General features: G+C 47.4%; 1 protein-coding gene across 1 annotated transcript in view; it reads left to right on the top strand.

Moving 5' to 3' along the window:
- The window catches only part of DOCK1 (dedicator of cytokinesis 1), a 468,169-nt gene that overhangs the window by 412,089 nt on the left and 35,045 nt on the right, over window positions 1–21,035 (top strand). The window contains exons 39-42 of the mRNA XM_034663641.1: window positions 14,479–14,568; window positions 15,339–15,443; window positions 19,464–19,605; window positions 19,740–19,818. Of these exons, the coding sequence (XP_034519532.1) occupies window positions 14,479–14,568; window positions 15,339–15,443; window positions 19,464–19,605; window positions 19,740–19,818 (416 nt within the window). The remainder of the gene's footprint in view (window positions 1–14,478; window positions 14,569–15,338; window positions 15,444–19,463; window positions 19,606–19,739; window positions 19,819–21,035) is intronic.

The raw sequence follows: 21,035 nt of genomic DNA on the forward strand, positions 1-21,035 counted from the left end.
AAGGCGTTTTTGTTGTTGTTGTGGTGCTTTCCTCTTTATGCACACCTTGCTGAAGCGGGTTTCGTAACACACGATGTTTGTGGAACCGGACATTTGTTACAGGTTGTGTATTGGAAGTTTTATGCATGGCCCACCCATTGGCACTTCTAAGTGGAAATCCTACCAAAAAAACTCTACAGTCTTCCCTTTATACGTGCTCTGAACGTAAGGACAAAAGCACAAGTATTTTACGAGTCCTTGCCGGAGAGAACCATGTCCGTTCTGAGCACTTAGAACGAATGGATTCCTTTGACAGTTTGCATTTTTCTACGACCACTGAAAAATAGCAATTCTTTGAATCAATTCTTTGACCTGAACCCTGTGGTAAGACCAGTAGTGCCCCATTTTGGCAGATTCTAGATTAATGGGTGCACACAAATTATTTATTCCGTTGACTTCTATGGGAAGGAAACCTGCCATCGTTTTAATCAGCCAGTAATAGATCTCATCAGTGTAGTTTGTGTGATTCATATAAGCCGTAACTCTTCGGGGGAAAAAAAGAGCTACTCGAGCTTTGGATGTTTTGAAAATCTGCCACCAAAGGAAACTTCGGAGTTCCTTCTGTGACTTTGTCGGGATTCATAACTCATCTTGGTTACCTGCTTCCCCCCCGCCCCGGGAGGAAGGTGACCAGAGACTCTGTGGCGGTACTGTGTGAATCTACAAACTGAGTGGCTTTAAATGACAGCAGTGGGTTCTCTCACCGTCCTGGAGGCTCTAAGCCTGACACGAGCATGTTGGCAGGGCCATGCTCTCTGTGTGAGAATGACGAAAAGGAGGATCTGTTTTGTGCCTTCCTCTTAGTTCCTGGGGTTGCTGGCCACCCTCGGTGTCCCATGGGTCCACGTCCGACGGCACATGGCACCTGCCCTGTGTGTGTCTCCGTGTCCAGATTTCCTTCTCCCAGGCCCACCAGTCACTGGATTTACTGCCCAACGTGGTAGGACCTCCTCTTCAGTGATCACATCCAAAGACTCTGTTTCCAAATAAGGTCACATTCACAGAAACCAGGGATTAGGACTTCAACATATCTTGGGGGTGGGGGGGCATGGGGGACACACGCACACAATTCTACCCAAAACAGCCCTAATAGCAGGAAAAGATGATGGCCAATAGGGTTTGGTCTAGAGACCAACAGAACCCTATTGGAAAGATAATGTGTGTTTTATTCATTCCCTACTGTCCTAGACAGAGGACAAAAAATCGAACTATTCAGAATAGTGTGGAGATTGCCCAGAGGCCACTTGGAAATGTTCTATGGATTACACCTGGTCCTGTAGTGGAACAGCATATATTTCTTCAGGCAACGAGAGACTTTCACAATTAAGGCTGATTACTAAAATTTTATTAGTTCAGCTGGGAGAACCCTATTTCTCAGCAAAGTGCTAGAAAAAATGGGGCTGATTCAGCCATTCCTTGCCCTGATGACTTCCTGGCTTGCTGTGTTCTGGGCTATGGGGTGGACAGAGCAGGAGAGGGACCAGGGAGGACCAAACATCATCGGGGCTGGAGGAACGTGTGCCTTTGCTCATGTCCATTCTATGCTCTCACAGTTTCAATGTGTCCTCTGACAGCGTCGGCCCCTGAGACTTCTCCCACTACATCACCCCTTGTTCCCTCCCTCACACCCTGTATTTTGGCCGCGTCACCCAAATTGGGGGGGGTGCTCACCAACACCAGCCCTTCCTGCCTCTACCCAGCAAGCTTCTGCTGCTCCTGCCCTTGGCTGGCTTCTTCCCATCTCAGCTTGAATGTCACCTCTCCTCTGACCCCCATGATGCCCTCTCCTCCTCTCCAGCACTCTACAGTTTGCAATGGTAGGTTTGCATGTATAGGTCCTCAGCAGGTCTCTCAGTAGGCTCTCAGCTCCATGAGTGTAGTAGCCACACATTTTCTCCCCACCAGGCATCTAATTCTCAAAATGATGTCTGGCACGTAGCCGGTGGGCATTTGTTGGATGAATGGAGAAATCAGTGAAAGAGTGAATGAATACTCAGCATTTCAGGTGACTCCTGACAGTGGGAGATGCTCGTCTCTAGCAGGACAGTGCCCTTCAATAAACAATAAATCAAAGAACAGAGTCCTTTTCATTTTTAGCAAAGGCAGCCTCATTTGGAGAGGGAAAAAAAAGAATGTGTTCAGTTTAGAATAGAGTGGTTCTCAACCAGGACCCTCAGGGCACATGTGAGGTTGGCATGACTGGGGGAGTGGACAGCCGTGGCATCTAGTGGGTGAAGGTCAGGGACGCTACCGAACATCGTGTAACGTACACAGTCACACAACAAGGAATTCTCCAGCCCAAAATGTCAATATTGCCAAGGTTGTGAAATCCTGGTTTTGAAAAAGCTCAAGTGACAAAGTATTACAGGCAAAAAGAGAAGGAGGCCATTCTCACGTGTTCCTATTTTCTGGAAGAGATGCAGAGACAGTTATGGTAAAGTGACCAGTTAGCTAATCTGGAGTCCGGAAGAGTGTACGTACTTGTTAATCACCGTTGAGGAGGGCTGTCTCCACAGTAGCTGTTAGCCTTGTCTTGGCAAAACGGCTTGAAAAGCCATTTCTGAGGATTTGTCACTTTTCCACAAGTGTGTTCAAAAAACCAAAGTCCCCTCATCCGTCGAAGGCTCACTTTGAGAGTGAGCACAGGTGAGAGAGAAAATTCATCAGATGAGATCTGGAATACCTGGGTGATTAGCTTCGAGTCACAAAAAAATCTTCCTGACATCAACAAGCCTGACATTTCCTGGGAAAAAGAGAACAGAAGGAAGCAATCATTCATCGCCCCCATCAGTGCTGATGGGCAGGAATACGCTGGAGATGCAGCTTCCTGAAGTCTCAGTGGCTCTCTGCCACCTGGGGTATTTTTCACTCGTGCCGCGCGTCTGTCCTGCTGTCCCGGAACCCAGATGGGCACAGGTTCCGCCACAAAGAAATACAGCCATGAAGGGACAGCGAGTTGACAGCTTGGCCCTTGCACGGACTGTCTGGAAATGACCCACATGTTTCTGTTCACACCATTGGCTAAAGCAAGTCATGGGCCACAACAGGCCCCAGGAGGTGGAAGTGCCCAGAAGGGGAGGCAGACGTGCAGCTCCTCCCTCTCTGAGGGCATTTAAGTACACATGAGTCAGGCTTCTAACGGAGGGCTCTCAGAGCACGTGGAAATGACCTAAGTAGGTGTGTGTTCTAGAAAAGATGATATTCACGCAAATCCCTCCGCCTAGTGCAGCTCCTCGCAATTGGACATGCGAGCATAGAGATATATCACAGAACTTGGTGTTGGGGGTTGGTACCCATTTCTCCATAGTTGAATTTCCTTCTTCCTTCTGGGGGGGGGGGGCCTGGGCATGGTGTGCGCAGCAGGAGAAAATGGGCTCCTGTTCCCTGTGGCTAGAACCCTGGAGACCTGCCCGGCCAGGGAGTGAGCGAGGTGGGAGATCACAGCAGGAGGTATCAGAGTTGGGCACTTTGTGCCAGATGGAGGATCACTTTCACTTAGGAGATAAGACTGAGATACGGGTGTCCCTGCCAGGCGGGGGTCTATGCAGTATTTGAGAACAAACATGCCTTTTCGAATATAATGGAATAATACAAGTAGCTGGGTCATTGCTGTAGATCACCAAACTTGACTTTGGGAGGGCCTCGATGTATACATTTCCATACTCTGTTTGCAGATTGCAATCACCTTGGGGGAAACATATCTCACGGTGGCTCTTGGGTGGTGGGTGGTAAGTGTTTCAGGCAATGGGAACTTGAGAAGGGCCTCCGTTAATGCGGGGGGACTGCTCAGCAGGTGCACCGGGGAAGCCGGAGCTCAGGCAATGGGTGGGACTGTAACCTGAGCATTCCGATCCTGGAGTCATGAAGAACATGTGGCCATTGGTACCTGAAGTGTGGCCAGTCCAAACCAAGATGGGCTGTCTGCATATAATACACCCATGGGATTTTTAAGACTTAGTGTAAAGTAAAGAATGTTTTTGAGGGCTGAGTTGTTTCTGCCAGAAACTCACATGGTCAAGTCCTAATCTCTAGGACCTCAGGATATGCCAGTGTTTCAACCTCCATCCTTTAAAGTGGTGATTAAGGTCAAGTGGGGTCACTGGGATGGGCCCTGACCCCATCAGACTAGTGTACTTCTAAGAGGAGATCAGGCATACGGACATACAGTAAGGACCATGTGAGGACAGAGTGAGAAGAGGTCCATCTACAAGCCAAGGACAAGAGGCTGCCAGAGAAACCATCCCTCCAGCGCCTTGATCTTGGACTTCCAGCCTCCAGAAGTCCGAGGGAATACATGAATGCAGGTGCCCAGTCTGTGGTACCTGTATGGCCACCCGAGCAGCTAACGCAAATGTCAAGTATCTCACTAATTTTTGTGTGGCTGATTACATGCCGAAATGATAATATTGCAGATATTACTAAATTTTACTAAAATTAATTCCACTTTTTAAAAATGTGGCTACTGGTAATTGAAAATGACGTATGTGCCTTGCGTTACGTTTCTGTTGGAAGGTGCTGATCTGAGCCAAAGACTTTGTTCTTGAGCACCCAGACCCTGGTCCTACTGGCCCATCCGTCCATGAGCTGGCGTGAAGGGAGGCTTTACCCTTCACCCTCCGGGGCCATCTCGGGCAGCTAGCATCGCTTATGTGCCTGTTGGCACTCATGCTGAGTGAATAGTTGAGAAACTAAACGATATCTAAAAGAATTAGAGCATGGGGACCAAAGCCAGGAGATAATAGAATTTATGTGAGAAAGACAAGGGAAAGCATGATAACAAGCATCAAAGTTAGATTTTTTTTTCTTGTGGTCCAATGTCATTTCTAAAATTTGGATAAAACTGTCAGAAGTGGGGTGGTTTTTCTTGTTAGGGAATTTGGAGGGATGGGTGAGTTAGGGGCTCCTTTATGGTAGAGGATTCTTGGAAGGGAAAACACGCAGGGCAAATGTTAGGGAAGGAAAGAGGCAGAAAGAGAGGAAGTTATGAATGAAGATAAATTGTATGAAACCGAGAAAAGGCAGCATAGCTTTGGTGGAGCAAGATGCAGCTTGGTACTTACTTTATCATTAAAATGTAGCATTATGCCTCTCAGGTACGTTGTCTTCGTTTGTGCTTTGACTGGAGTCAATTATAATCTCATTACCGGTTTCCCAAGCTCTTAAGGATGAGTCACGTTCTCTCGTTGTGATTTGTGTATCTAAGTGCCTTCGGGCAGGAGAGCTCCTGACAGAGGAGCTCTAATATCTGCACTGCCTTGGCCCAGATCCTACCTGAGGCACTGCCGAACATTCGGGGCTTTGGACAGAAAAGCGGCTGCCAGCACCAGCTCATGCAGTGTCCTCTTCCTCATGAGCTCCGTCTTCCCGGCTTCCAGTTCCGGGGGCATTACCATCCTCTCTCCAGGGGACCCCACACTGGTCCCTGCTGCTCTGCTCCCTGGGTCACCACTCTCCGTTCTCAGAAAGTGGCCACAGGATCTCTCATGGCTTGAATCACTTCAAAGATGCCCAAACCTCCGGGGTCCCCCCACCTCCTGCATAGGTAGGTCGAGGCCTCTCACCTCACCTAGGGTAGTGGGACTCTACCCTACCCTCAGTCCTCCCTCTACCCACAACATCTTGCCTTTTTGGAGAACATGCTCTTTGATTCCCAACTGCCTGGACCTGCCATGGTCTTCCCTGGGTGTGGAAGGGCCCTTTGTCACCTGCTGTCACCTTCCCCACACTCCCTCCATCTTGGAGCCTCCCTGCCCCCACCATCCAGGAAGATGTTTTCCTAGGCACTCCTTTCCCTGGCCTTAGAACTATTTATGTGTATCCTATATCTCCCTACTTTTTGTATCTCACCCTTTTCAGGCTCCCTAAGTACCCTGGGGATCTTGGTAAAATGCAGACTGTGATTCAGTAGGTCTTGGGTGGGACCTGAGGCTCTGTATTTCTAAGCAGCTCCCAGTAATGACAAGGGAGCTGGTCCATGACCACCCCAGTCACCAGGCCCTGCTTTGGCTGAAGCCACTTGAAGGCAGGGCAGGGCAGGCTGTGTCTGATGCTTCTGTGTCCCTCTCAGGGAGACTCGTGCTGCATAGAAACTGGACACTCAGTCAGAAAACGTTTTTACTGCACTTTATTTTTTAGAGCAGTTTCAGGTTCACAACAAAATTGAATGGAAAGTGCAGGGACTTCCCACACACACACACACCCCCAACGCAGGTACAGTCTGCCCCACCGTCAGCACTGCCATTCTGGCTCATCTTTTATTGAATGGAGCATCTTCTGGCCAGCGCTTGCACAAAGCACTTGGAAAGGGCACCATCACTCGGACATGCCACAAAGTACCTTCTGTTAGGCATGTTTGTCTCCTCTGTGTGGTCTTGCTTCCTGACCCAGACTCTGAGTCCCCAAGAGGTCTAAAGGGCCAGATCCCTGACCTTTCTTCTGCAGTGTGTGTGGGGTTTTTTTTGGCGGGGGGAGGAGGGGTTCCACAGGCTCCTTCGCGGAGCCTGACGCTAGCTCTGCTTCCGTACCACGTTCCTTGCAGAGGCTATGGATCAGACAAAGACAGTCTTGCAACACCTGGGCTGGCTTTTCCTTCCTGGATCCTGGGCATCTTTTAGAAATGACAGTACTCGGTCAGGATGGTTGAAGGAGCTCATCAGTGAGTGAGCAGGACCGCCGCACTGGGAGGGTGCCTGGTAGGGGCCACGCTCTCTGATTTAACAGCCGACCCCAGGTTCCATCCCCAGCCCCACGATCTGCGCACATTCCTGCATTCCTGCAGCACAGCATCATTTAAATCACAAGAATTTGGTTTGATCTTACGTTTGTCTCATTTTAAGGGGAAAACTTTACAGTTCTGATTTAAAAACATACATCCGGCTAAGGGCACCTAACAGCACAGTTGAATTTGATGGCTGCAGATCACGAAATTCTAAAATGGAAACTAAACAGGGCCTCAGTCTGGCAAAAGTATGACTCAGTTAAAGCTCCATCCATACAGGCTATGGCCATGTGGCTGTATCCTTGTGTAATTAAGGAAATCCTCATGATGCCCTTAATGTATGGAGCCTTTACACAGCTCCTCTGCACTTTTTTAGATGTATTCACCTTCCTGCGGGACCCAGGAACTTACAGAATCCAAGGCAGGGATGTCCCCAAAGACCTTGGCGGGCAGTAAAGAAGCGGGCGCCTGTGGAAGGCGTCCCAGAGGCTGTGGGGACAGCAGAGGACAAGGGACCGGAGTTGGAGTGTATTAAAAGTTTCTCTGCCTTTGTGTTCTGAACGCTGCAACGCTGAATGGATTTTCTACTGCTTTATACCAGCCACTCCGGCTTTTGAATTATGTCCTGTTATCTTTCTGTGTTTCTTCCACACGAAGTCATTCTTCTATTTTTGCCTTTCTATCGCTTTAAAAAGTTTTGAATGTCTTTCAGCCAAGCTCTTGGGCTTTTCATCTTTTTCTTTCTCTCCATAAAACGTCATTTCCATCTGTTTCCCCTTTCATTCTTTTACGGTTCTTCCTTCCTGGGCTAATAACCACTCCTAGCTCCTTTTCCATTCTGTTTTTACCACCCGTTTGAGCGTCCCCCTGAAAGCCTTCTGTCGGGTTTCATCCTGGCAGACGGGCGTTCTTTCCCGAACATGCTCTGCATTGTCTGTCTTATTGTGTTTGGTTGAGGCCTAGTAATTTTCAATAAAGCCCTTAATCCAAGTGCTTCACTGAAAATTACCAGGCTTCTCTATGGAGGATGAGTCAAAAATAGAAGCCCTGCTCTCAGGAAGATGTAGTTGGAGTGAGGGAGGCAGTGTTAACCGGCGTTGAGCCACCTCTGAAACCAGGAATCAGCCTGGCAGCGCCTGGGGAGGGGAGCATGACTGCTGGCCCGCGTGCTGTGTGAAGCTCCGTGACTGTTTCCAACTGGAGCTCGGTTTCCTTTTCCCTTAAAATAACCTCGCCTTGACAAAGTTCGCACTTTGCCTTGCGCCCAAGTCAAAAATGAGGCATCTCGCATCTTCCTGTGAACTAAAAATAGGGATTTGGTGAAATGGTTCGATTTCTTCTCTAAGTATTTGGGGTGAAGTTTTCTCATCCAGTGAGTTTCCCTTTTAAAGCGAGGTGGTTATTCCGAGGAACTACAGGGACAGACTTAAGGACACCCTCTTCCTGGGTTATTCTCAGCATTTCCAGTTGTTTGAACATCGGATGTTTGCCGGATTCTGTTCAATTAGGAAGAATCCGACCTGCTAACATGTCGATATTGATTTGCTCCTATATAAAAAGAATTTTTTTTTTTATCAAAGCTGAGCAAAATCAATGCTTGGAGTCCGTAACCACACTCCTCCCCACTCTCTGCAGGGTCTCTAACAGGTGTTTCCACAACCAAGCATACTAGTGCCAAGGGCACCCGTGAATGATGGAGGCCTCCTCTAGGCCTGCCGTCTGCCCCAGGGCTCGTGTGCAAGCAGATAAATAACAAAACCTTCCTCTGGTCTGTCATGCTGGCGGGTGCTGAGTCTACCTGTCTAACAAAGGCTTCCTGGAGGAGGTGACATGTAGATTGGCTCCTGAGGAATGAGATAAAGTTTGCCAGGTGATGACTGGGAGAAGCAGGAATTGTGAGGAGTGGGAGTAGCACAGGACACAGGGACAAAGGCGAGAGCCCCTGAGGCCATCTTGCCAAATGTGTCTACAGGGTCGGAGGTGAGGGATCCTGAGGCACACTGCTGTAGAGGACTTGAGAGCCAGTCTGCCCTTGACCTTGTACATCTCCTGAAGATTGGATTTGCTCCATCAGGCACAAGGAGCCATTGAGATTCATGAGAAGAGGCAACAGGGACTTCATTCTCGTCTTGCCCAGCAGAGGAGGGTGGTATTGCTGGGGGGGTGGAGGGGCTGCAGACCCTCAGGGAGGCCAGAGCAGTAGTCCTGCGACGTGGAGGCCCTGGGCATGGTGGCCGGCAGCAGGGATCAGGAAAGGGAGGTGACATCTCCAGAGACTTGAAGTCAGCTGATCACCCAGTGCCTCTTAAATGGGTCAGTGTCAGAGGAGCAAATGCCAGGAGGAGCCGGGGTGCCTGGCAGAGCCCAGTCGCCCGAGGCAGAGCGAGGGTCAGTGTCCTCATGTGGCTGCAAAGTTGGAAGACGTGCTTCTGCTGAGTCCAGTGAGGTTTGATTTCCTGCGAGGCAGTTAAAGCCGTTCCGAGTGATGAGGCTCCGTTTCTGTCACATGTTAATTCTCTTTTCAAAGTGGTTGACTTTCCAGCTAGTGGTAACCCAGGTGATGTGACTCCCCTTTGCCCTCCACGTGTCCCTGGCATACCCTCATCCACTGGTCTGTATCTGTCCCTGTATGTTCTGCTTCCGTCCTGTCAGAGGAGTGGGCTCTCTACGCACCTACCCTGTGCCCCAGAGCCCCTTCCCCATCCCTGGACGTTGGACCAGCCCATCTGTCCTGCCCCCTGTGGTGTCTGTGCTTTTTCTCTATAGATAATACACATTTGCCTACAACCATGCCCTTATTTCTCCCATTTTTAAAAGAAGTTCCCCCTTGTTCTGACTCCTCTCTCCAGCTGCTGTCTGTCAGTCTCTTCCTTTCTACACTGTTCCTCAAAGAGCTGTCTGTACTCACTTGTGTCCCTCTCCCTCTGTTCTCTAGAGCCCACTCCCATCATAGGTGCCTGATAGCTACCTGCAGAACGAAGCAATGTCCCTTCTTTGCAGCCCGATTTAGGCTTTTCGAAGTCTTACAGAACTACAGATGTGCTGGCCTGAAGAAAAAATGCAAAACCTCTGTGTTTTAAAGATATGCTTCCTTCCTCAACTTCCCTTTCAGAGTGTTAGAAGCTGAGCACATGGTTTCCTGTTCTGACAGGTAAAGAACTTCTGTGGGGGAAAAACAGGCCACGTTCATGAACATGACTTAGATGGGCAGTGATTCCTTGAGTACTTGACTGCCCTAGGTTTATTGTTGATTCAGTTTGAGAACCTTATCACAAAGGCTTCCTGAGCCCAGCCCAAGTCCCAGGTCCCTCTGGTTCGTGCCCCGTCTGACCAGCTTTCTCGGATGCTGGCTCCCTCTTGTGCACCCTCAAGGAGAGGACAGCATTGATACTGTCCCATTGGGCGGCTCTGGGCTGCAGACCATAGAGACAGTGCACCTGCTGGGTTGGGAAGGCAGGGCCTGACCCTCCCTCTGAGAAAGGTCTTTGGAAAAATGTGGATCCTTAGATCTGATCAGTGAACGCCAGTTGGAAACACCAGGAGGACCAAGGATGAGGCTTGGCTCAGGAAAGCAAGTAGACCTAGAGAGAGGGCGATGACTGCAGGGTCTCTATTTTTTCAGCTGAGTCACAGCCCCTGGAGTCACCATGGCCCTTCTCATGACACACATCTTCCCTGGGGACTCCCTCTCCTCATGCTAGAGGGGCTGGAAAGAGACTGTCATTCGCAGGCTCCTGGACTCGCTCACTGGACGAGACCTAAAGCTAGTTCTGGGCCACCTCACGCCCCTCTGGGCTGAGGGGCCTCAGCTGGTGCTCTGGACTCTTCCATACCACAGCACCCTCATCCGTGCAAACGTCAAAGACCTACGTGGGACGGGAAATTCAGAGGTCGTTGAATATGAGCCTTCCCCCGACAACTGCATGGAAAAACAGCTGAATTGTAGAGGAATGACTGAAACTCAGGCATCCCATAAAACGTCCTCACTGGGGGCGCCTGAGTGGCTCAGTCCATTAAGTGTCTGCCTGTGGCTCAGGTCGTGATCCTGGGGTCCTGCGATCAAGCTCCACGGCGGGCTCCAGGCTCCGCGAGGAGTCTGCTTCTCCCTCTTTCCCCTGCTCCTGTGCTCTCTCTTTCAAATAAATAAATAAATAAATAAATAAATAAATAAATAAATAAAATCCTAAAAAAAAAAAATGTCTTCACTAGTGAGACTCACTTACAGCTAGTAAGTGAATTAAACCAGAGTTTTCCACACTGTCCCAGTGAGTCATTGCCAGCCTGAATTATTGGTAAAGGACAGTTGTCCTGGCTGGCGTCTTCTCTCTCATCTGCCATAGCTCCCTTGTCCAGTGAGGTCAGTGTTGTCGTCCTGTCAGACTGGCCCACCATCAACGGAACAGTTCTCCGTAGGAAATCAATAGCTGGTCTGCTCTCTACAGCCACTGCTGTCTGGAAACTAAGGGAGGACTTTCATCAGAAGAAGAAGAAAAGTTTCAGGCACCTGTGTGGCACAGTTGGTTGAGTGTCCGACTGTTGGTTTCTGCTTGGGTCATGATCTCAGGGTTGTGAGACCGAGCCCCCGCCTTGAGCACGGTGTCTGCCTGAAATTCTCTCTCCCTCTCCCTGCCCCTCCCACTTGTGCACTCAAATAAGTAAATCTTTTTAAAAAGAAGAAGAAACAAAAGTTTGTATTCATGAAACTTGAAGAAATGGGACTTCCTGAAACTTGGAGGTTCAGAATGATGGCGTAAAGATGGTCCTCTCAAGAGCACATAGGAGCTAAGATCATCTGATGGAAAGAGGTGGTGGGACGGACACGCTCCGTGCTGCAAGTAGCTAGTGATGTCAAGAACGCAATAAAATGGATTAAGGATTTTAATCAGCAAACAAGATTGTGTGAGGACCTGGTGCTTTTTCATTCAGGGCTGTGTTAAACCTCATAGCCTGGCCCAGGAGCTAAGGGAGGACACCCACTGGTTAAAGCGATTCTTTAACGGAGGTGATCTAAGTCTTGATTGCATTGAATCTGTCTTCTCCCTGGTACTGAAATATCTTCCAGGGTGTTCACATTGGAAATATGAATTGCCCACACTCCTTAGAGAGCCCTATCCAATTAAAAGTAGACAAAAATCTCCCTAATGCAGAATCCTTTAAGACCCTGGGGGGGGGAGGAATGGGGAGAAGGTGTATTTATAGAAAATCTGATAGAAAACACAACCATGTCATCTCAGAGTGAGTCGGATAACATATTTACTCAAGACTAACATTTCTTTTAAAAACAATTACTTTCGATATGTATCTAAAGCATCTCATCTGTCGTTTAGGATAAAAACAGATTAAGCTTTTACTCGGTAATAAATTAGGTGCCCAAACATTCTAGGCAGCTAATAGAGTGTGTGTTCACTTGCAGAAAACTTAAAGAAAAATCTCGTGACAGAGAGTCACAAGTAATAGTAATGTTTTCTTTGAAATGGAAATACACTAAGGGAGGAATTGGTCGCTGGAGCTGAAAAGAAATATTGAAAGTGGGAGAGGCTTCCCCTTCCCAGAAACGTGAGCTTGGGCCCTGGCAGAGGACCTGGGGAGGATCACGAGCAGCAGATTAAAATATTCAGAGAATGCAGGGCAGCCCTGAAAGCTCCTGCAGGCTGGAGACAGTGGCAGCCCTGGGAAGGGGAACAGGTGCGTGGACCCAGGCAGGGCATCTTGGCCACTTTCTTTCTTCCTTGGGCACTGGTCCCTTCTCAGAAATCTTATTCTACTCCAGGCTTATTTTTATTTTGTCTTGCAGGGTATTAAAGTGTAACTCTTATTGCAGAATAGCTTTTTTTCCTTATTAAAAAAATAGCAGATGGTGTATTTAAGTAGTAGCTATAAAGAGTATTTTAAATCTATTGGGCTGTTCAGTAATACGCAAGACCTTGATAGGTCATTCTAGTAAGAAGCAAAGACCAATTAGCAGGCGAGTCCTCAGTGACAGGGGTGCCAGGAGGGGACCTGGCAGTTTGTGTTCTCAGCGGGAGCCTGGAGTTGGTGACCAGCCTAGTATCCTTTCAAACCCATCCCAGTAGGAGGGGGTGGGAGAAGCTGGAAGTGCTAGCACAGCCTCGTTATGGGCTGAATGTTTGCATTCTTCCCCCCCACACATCCCCAACCACCAAATTCATATGTTGATCTGCCACATGATAGTATTTGGAGATGGGGCCTTTGGGAGGTAAGTCTGTTTATACTGGGTCATGAGTACGGTTGGCCCCCATGATGGGATTCCTGCTCTTCTAAGAAGAGAAAGAGCTCTCTCAAGGTCCTGTGAGCACACAGTGAGAAGGTGCTGGTCCACAAGTCAGGAAGAGAGCCCTCACCAAGAACTCAATCTGCCAGCACCTTGATCTTGGACTTCCCAGCTTCCAGAACTGTGAGAAATAAATGTCTGCTGTTTAAGCCACCCCATCTGTGGTACTTTATTATAACAACCCAAACTAAGGCAGTCATCAAAAGCAAGAACTTTGGAAAAAGATCAAGCTAGGCCGCGTACACCTCTCTGTGCCCTTGAGTTACTTACTGACCTGTCTGATCCCCAACTTCCTTATCTGCAAAGTGGGTATAATGAAGTCCCACCTGACAAGGCAAGGGACTTGCTGGACAGAGAGCAGGCTCGGAATCACTTGTCCTGACTTGAGCGCTACCATCTTGTGGGAATCGGGAAACGGTTGGTTCCTGGCTGGGGACAGTATGTGGGATGGTGTGGTGCTTTCCTGATTTGAAGACAACAACCTTCAGTTCTTTTGATAAACATTCTGGAGTTGGCCCTCGTCTGGGGTCCAGTGGTGTTCCTTAATGTTCCGTCCCTCAAGTGGCTTGTGGTCTCTGAGGAGGAATGACAAAGAAGTACTCCAGTGTCTGTACATAACCAGAAGCTTGGAAGTCGGGATCCTGGGTCATCGTGGGAGCACAAGGAGAGTTGACCCCCAAAGGCTTCCTGGAGGAGATGGTTCTTCCATATGTGACCTATTCTTCTGGAGTAAACCATTATTTTTCCCAAGAAAAATAAGGGAAATTCAGTCCTTACCATAGGCATCAACAAATTATTCCGTAATGTCAAAGTTTATCAGCTTTCTAATAAATCAGTTACCTGATTGGAAATCCCCTTTCAGACTACTACTGCAAAAAGTTCCCCTCCCAAAATGATGGCAGGCCTTATAGCCTCACAGTATTTGCGCACAGAAAGCAACTCCTCGCGAGCTCTAATTAGAGTAGAAATGTATCCTCTTCTTTCTGACAGTCCAGTGTTTATTCAATGGGACGATTTGGGAAAGTAGCAAAACCAGGCTCCTTGTAGCCTCTTGTGCATGGCGCTTCCTTCCCCCGGCTCCCCTGCTGCTCCAGCCCATGGGCTTCAGCAGCCATATCTGGCATCAGGAGAGCAGACAGATCAGGCCAGAACCGACGGGCAGACTGCTCTGACCCTGGGCAGAGGCCAACATGACTGATGAGCCAGTAGTGACCCCGTGTAGTCAACTGACGTCTGTCATGAGCCAAAGGACATGAGCCTCTAGAAAATACTTGTGTTTTTCTAACATCATTCTGGTAGTGTTTTCACATTCGGCAAGCGTATTTCCAAATTGTTTTATGATGAACATTTGTATGACTATTTTCATTCCTTGACTGCACAATTTAGCTTTGGGTTTGTGTTTCTCCTTTTCCTTCTTTTTTCCTCACAGATGTGGGAGGAGGCCATTGCTCTTGGTAAAGAACTTGCCGAACAATATGAAAACGAAATGTTTGATTACGAACAACTCAGCGAGTTGCTGGTAGGTCTCCTTTTCTTTCTAGTTAAATGAACACAGGCGATCCACACTTGTTTTTCTGGGTTTTCCCTTTCTGTTTTAACTTGGAGAGTCTGTTTGGTCTTCTGTGTCCTTGACCGTGGTCTTCCATTTTGCCCAGGAGGATGGTCTTGATGTATTTGCTGGCCGATTCTGGCCCACGACGACTCACTTTTATTCCCAGCTGAGCTTTGGAAACCAGACTCTAAGAGTTCCGAGCATTTGCATGTGAACAACCGCTGACCCCATGTGTACAATCCTCTTGATGGCCCAAGAGTCTCTGAGAATCTCTCTGCTGGATTAAAACTGACCCCATCTGTGAGGGGGGTAGGTGATGGAAGAGTAGTCCAGACCTTTCTCCTGCCATTAATTTAGACCAGAATTCTGCCCTTTTAAATTCTTCTTTAATGTATCCAGTATCTAATTGATACCAGTTGTAAAATACTAAAGACCAGCTATTTAATCAAAAGAAAAACCATGTCTGTGGCACCTCTTTGGTTATCAGAAACATGGATAAATCCTACCGGTTACTGAATTTGGCTCTTTTGATCAGATTCCCTGCTAAACACTGGGGATGAGTGACAAATTCTGTGAAAGCCATGTGGCAAGGTGACCAGATGCCTGTGTCCGCACTGCACCTCCCACAGCCTCACCCTCCCACCCAACAGGAATTGCCAAAGCTTGAAGAACCCACTGGAGGATTCTAGAAGAACCTGAATACTATTCAAACCTGAAATTTTGTTTCTTCCTTTCAGAAAAAACAGGCTCAATTTTATGAAAACATCGTCAAAGTGATAAGACCTAAGCCTGACTATTTCGCTGTTGGCTACTACGGACAAGGATTCCCCACATTCCTTCGGGTAAATTTTGATTCTGTTTAATCTGAGCCAGGATTGCTCCCTGGCCAGAGAGCCCCTTCCCCTTCTGAGGAATGATTTGGACTTTGCATCCATGGGTCAGAGTCTGAATTTGTGTTCTTAATAGCTCTGTGCTTAGCTTAGGGTGTGAAAGAAGGCCTGATGATATTTTCTTTAATTGCATATAAACTTTCCATCTGCTTTTTCCTAAACAGAACTGGAGATTTATGTGTGTTTTTTTAAGTTGTGGTAAAATATACAAATAACTTAAAATTTACCATCTTAACCAATTTTAGGTGTACAGTTCAATGGCATTAACATCATTGTGCAGTCATCCATCTCCAGAACTTTTTTCTCTCTCCAAACTGAAATTCCATACACAATTAAACAGTTAAGTCTGCATTACCCCACCTCCCAGCCCCTGGCAACGCCATGCTACTTTATGTCTCTAGGAATTTGCCTATTCTGGGTACCTCATAAAGTGAAATCATGTGGTGTTTGTCCTTTTGTGTCTGGCCCATTTCCCTTGGCATAATGTCTTCAAGGTTTATCTGTGTTGGAGCATGTATCTGAATTCCCTTCCATTTTATGGCTAAATAATATTCCATTGTACTGATACACCATGTTTTACTTATCCATTTTGTCCTTCAATGGACATTTGGGTTGTTTTGGCTATTGTGGATAATACTGCCATGAAAATGTACATTTTTAATTATATGAGCAATTGTAAGTGGATTTTGTGGCCACATTGCTGGGGACTCTGAATCACACTCCATCCCTTAGACAAGTGTGTGTTGTTTGACACACGATTGAAGAAATACTGTAATTGTCAGCCGGATGCCCGTTTCCTAGCACTCATGAGGCCAGAGGAGAAATTATGTAACTAAATGCTGCTTGACCTGCCAGTAGAATTGTTTAAAGTTTCTCTTGGATGCCATTGATCGGTGGGTCATGATTTCCTGTCATTTCTTAGGATATTTTTTTAAGACACATGGTTTTCTTTTATTCTGGGAGACCATGCGTGATTCTCTGGGGGAATCTCTTGTCTAGAACACAGCTGTCTGGAGCAGTTAGATCCAGTGAGGAAGTTTTCCTCATCCCAGAGTGTGTTCCTTCGGCCCTGGTGGTTCTGATTGCACCTGACAGGATGAGACAACCCTTCGTGGTACCACCAATAGGAAGGACTTACTTGCAGAGGACCCGACATTGTTTATATGACATCCACAAGTGAGCCTCGCAGGCCTGGTCTGCTCCAGAAGGTGAACTGTTGCTTTATGCACTCCCTTGGGGTCCTGGGTGACTGGGGCATCTGATGCCCTGTCACTGCTGGTCAGTCCGCTCTCCTTGTACGGCTGTGGTAGGACATGCCTAAGATAGTGGTCGATCAGAAACCCAGATTCTGGAGAAAGTCTTCTTGCCAAAGAATGACTAAAGGACGTTTGCTTATAAATTAAGCTATAAATCTTCCCCTAAATTAGGGAAGATTTTTGAAATTGACTCTATTTTAAATAAAAAAAAACTAGCTGAAGAGTATTATGAGCTTGGAGTTGATGTTGTTAAAGGCTTTAATTCATGCTTATGAATCTATAAGTGTGTCCCCATTGTGTGTGTCTCTAAGAAACAGAGAGACTGACCATAAATCATGGCTGACCTGTGCTGTGCTGAGTCGTTAACAGTGTGTACGCGGCCCTCTGTGGATGGTGCTGTGACTTATGGCCGCTGACTGTGGCTCTGCCCTGGCATCCTGACATGTGGGGCGGGGCGGGCACTTTGCAGTCCCTGAGCCAGTTGATGCCTGGCGTATGGTGGGAGGGCACATGCGATGTGTGTTCCAGGGACCTCACTGGGTCATCTCCCCCGTCAAAAGGACAAAATGCAAAGTGTGAATGAAGACTTTAACGGGCTTGATTAATATTGAACTGACGTCCCCGCCACACCTGAATAATTTTGTGATACTACAGCAATATATTTATTACGCTTCACAGATCACCTGTCAGGGGTCAATCTGACAATGACATTAGCAGTTACAAAAAAGTGGGTGAAGTGTTTGGTTATTTAATGCCTCTGAGAACTGACTGTCCCTTTTGCTTTGTTTTTCTTTAAGAACTGGTCTCATTGGGGTTTTTTTGTTTTTTGCCTTCATGTTAATATTTATGGTTCTTACAAGGAATAAGTGTCTTTGTATGTACATTTCCCTCTTATTTTCATGTTTGAAGGGACTGCTTCAAAATGCAAAATAATTGACATTTCTAGAAAATGTTAGTAGTGTTTTCATCTATAACTCACTAGTATTTTTCTATTAAAGCCTTTATATACATTCTTTCTTCTAGAGTAAAGCATAATAAATGCATACGAGTTCATAGTAGCCTGTTATACATTAAATCTTCCTGAATTTCTGAAATGTTTGGCTTTATATAGCCTTAAAAGATGCCCACACTGTGTATTTATATTTCTAATTAAGACTACATATTACTTTGGTTTCTGCTTGACATTATTTTTTTAGGGAAAGAGAACATTTTTCTCCCATAATGGGTACTTTAAGACATACCTAAGCACAAAGTGAAAAAAAATATTCAATTCTTAAACTCTTCCTTCTTTAGTGATTTATAGGGACTCAGAATAAGTTGGGGCTAGGGAAGGAAATAAATTGAGTACCATAAGATCTCTCTTTATCTTTTGAAAATTCATTAATTAGACAAATTTTAATTTGACTTCACACTTCGTCTCTAGGAGATAAGTGTAAAAATATCCAGCAGAATGCTATTCTGTCTGGCTGTCTGTCTCTCCTCTCTGGCATCTGGCTGTACCTGACTCATGGCCAGCCGGTCTGGGGCCTTGGGCTCAGTGTCCCCAGATTGAAACAGCAGATCCCATGAGGAAAAGCATCAGCCCTCAGCCTCCTATTTCTCAGATCCTGTGATGTCTTTTCCTTGTTGCACTTTTCCTTGAGGATCAGACAGCCCTAGGGTGGGGTGGGCAGGATGTCGGGAGGCAGGGGCTGTAGTCTCAGGAGTCTGCGGTGGCATCACACTACCCATTGCCACCTTTCTGTGACTCAGTTGACAACTCAGAACACACTGTTGAATCAGTGAAGGTACAGAGACCTGTCACCTCTTAGAATCAGAAAATTCCCTAGAGGTACATTTCCTGAGGGACCGTGTCACCCATGGTCAGAAATGGCCTCAACAGGGCAGCCTGTGTAAGGAAGAATGCTCACCTGCCTAACACCCACCCCAAGGTCACCTTGCCGTCGGAAACCACCCCCAGTTGGACTCTCCAACTCGGAATTTACAGAGGTGACAAAGTATCACTGGAGATGGACAAAAGCCAGCCTTTAGAGGAACTCTGATGTTCTGCCTTTCACTCAGCAGTGGGTAATTCTCCACACGAGGCTGACGTTCAGTGAGGGAAGTCCTGCCATCCCCCTCTGGTCTCTCCCCACCAAGGGAGGCCACGGGCCTCACGCCTCTCTCCTTTGGTTTCAACCCCATTCCCTGTGGTTCAGTCCTTCACTTGACTGTGTCCTGAGATGGCTCAGAACGTCGTGCTCAGGGTCCGAGCATCGAGGCCCCACCTCAATCTCGTGCTCTCTTAAATTCCTCTCGGAGGATGAAAGCTGTTTAATTAGGGCCTACCCGAAAAGAAAAACATGGAGACCATGACCCACTTGCCCTGGTGCCTTTACCCTTTCTAGCTGCCTCACACCCCCTGGAAGGTGGGCCCCAATCGTTCCCTTGGTTCTCCCTGGTTTTTTTAATTGATTGTTACTGTTAAGACTGAAATACATCAGTGGACCTCAGTAATGTTGTGTTCAGTACTTCCTAAACTCTATTAACTTACGTGGCTCGTGTTTGCACATTCTTGATTAATAAGGCCAGTGCAATTACAAGCTGTTCTTCAATTCAATGACTTTTAAAAACCAAAAAAACCCCTCTCATGCATATTTTGAAGACCAAGGCATTTGTGCGAGCACTGGTCCTGGCCTTCCCCGTGGTGGTATTTAATGAATGTCATTGTTTCCAGGGAAAAGTTTTCATTTACCGAGGGAAAGAGTATGAACGCAGGGAAGATTTTGAAGCTCGGCTGTTAACTCAGTTCCCAAACGCTGAGAAAATGAAGACGACATCTCCACCAGGCGACGATATTAAAAACTCTCCTGGCCAGTGTATCCTTTCCACCAACCCTATGGAACGTGATACAGTCAGCACACCGTGCACCTGGGTGGCTGGGTGGACCTGGGGGCCCCGTCACAGCTGATGTCCACCCCGCCTGGTGATCCTTAACCCCCTTCGCCCTCAGATATTCAGTGCTTCACCGTAAAGCCCAAACTCGATCTGCCCCCGAAATTTCACAGGCCTGTGTCGGAGCAGATTGTAAGGTAAGCATCCCATTTCTCCCACCACCGTGAGGACAGTGAAGGGCTGTGTGCTAAGAACGTCACCCTTGAGAGGGTGGGTTTTAGCCTTTGATTAGCCTTCCAGATATTCTTTCTGTTTACTCAGAAGAACACGGGAAGCATCCAGCATCAAAACAGTGAAGGTAGAAGTTAGTGTGTGTTGCCAGAGGGTAGAACTATTCCTTGCCTGACGTGGGGAGAAGAGGAAAACTCGGGAGGACAGAGGGGGTGCTCTGGTCTCCTTATGACCTGCCAGCAGGGAGGATCCCCGCAGAGCTTGGGGGGGGGGGGGGGGCAGTGCTGCAGCCCAGCCCCAGCCCCGGCACATGTGAGTCACATGCCTGGGGAAGGCCGGAGTATTTGCATGCTGTAAGGCAGGAAAAGAGATTGGGACATTGGCTTTTCTGGGTGGAGAACCCCTAGACCCCTGCAACTCCACAATTATATAACGTGGGATGATGAGGCAGATTTTTAGACTCTCTGGTCGGCTGTCCGAATTTGAGGGTTTATGCCTCTCCATTGAGCTGCCCCTGACCTAGCGATGCTGGAGAGAGAGACTCTGTTTTAGATGTTCCTTTGATGTTAAGAATATTCTTTTCTATGTGATCCATGTTCTGGTCAAGAAATTAACCTCTTCAGTGGCCTAATTCTGCTCAGAATCTGTGCATTTCACATCCTGAAGTGTGGTGGGTTGTGCTCTTCCTCAACATTCAGCATGCCAGTACCATGCTCTCCTTTCTCCAGCCTCTTATCAGCCATAATGGAAAGTGACCTAGGATTCTGTTTATTGATACCAATGGCTTCCACAAGGCACCTGTTTCATGTTTTGCAACAGTTTCTTTCCGAGAGGCATTAAAGCCAGGACTGAGTCATAGCTGACGCTCCGCTGTTGCGCTGTGACGTGGGGAGGCGGCCTCCGTCTCTGTGCGGAGGAGAACGAGGCTGCCTCTGGTATACGCGTGCAGCCCGCCCCTTCCCCAGGAAAAGGAAGTACATGCGTGTCCTGCGTGCTGCCCTTTGCGGTTGCAGAGTCTGCCTTTTGTAGATCTGAAACTAAGGTATAGAAGGTCTTTTTAAAAATAATAAACATAATTTTAAAAAATTTTAATAAAAATTATCATTTTAATAAATTAATTGTTGACTCACTCAATTAAACTAATAAACTATGAATTGAGATTTTGAAGTAATAAACACAGGCC

The sequence above is a fragment of the Ailuropoda melanoleuca genome, chromosome 6, assembly GCF_002007445.2.
Source record: "Ailuropoda melanoleuca isolate Jingjing chromosome 6, ASM200744v2, whole genome shotgun sequence".
NCBI classification, from domain to species: Eukaryota; Metazoa; Chordata; class Mammalia; order Carnivora; family Ursidae; genus Ailuropoda; species Ailuropoda melanoleuca.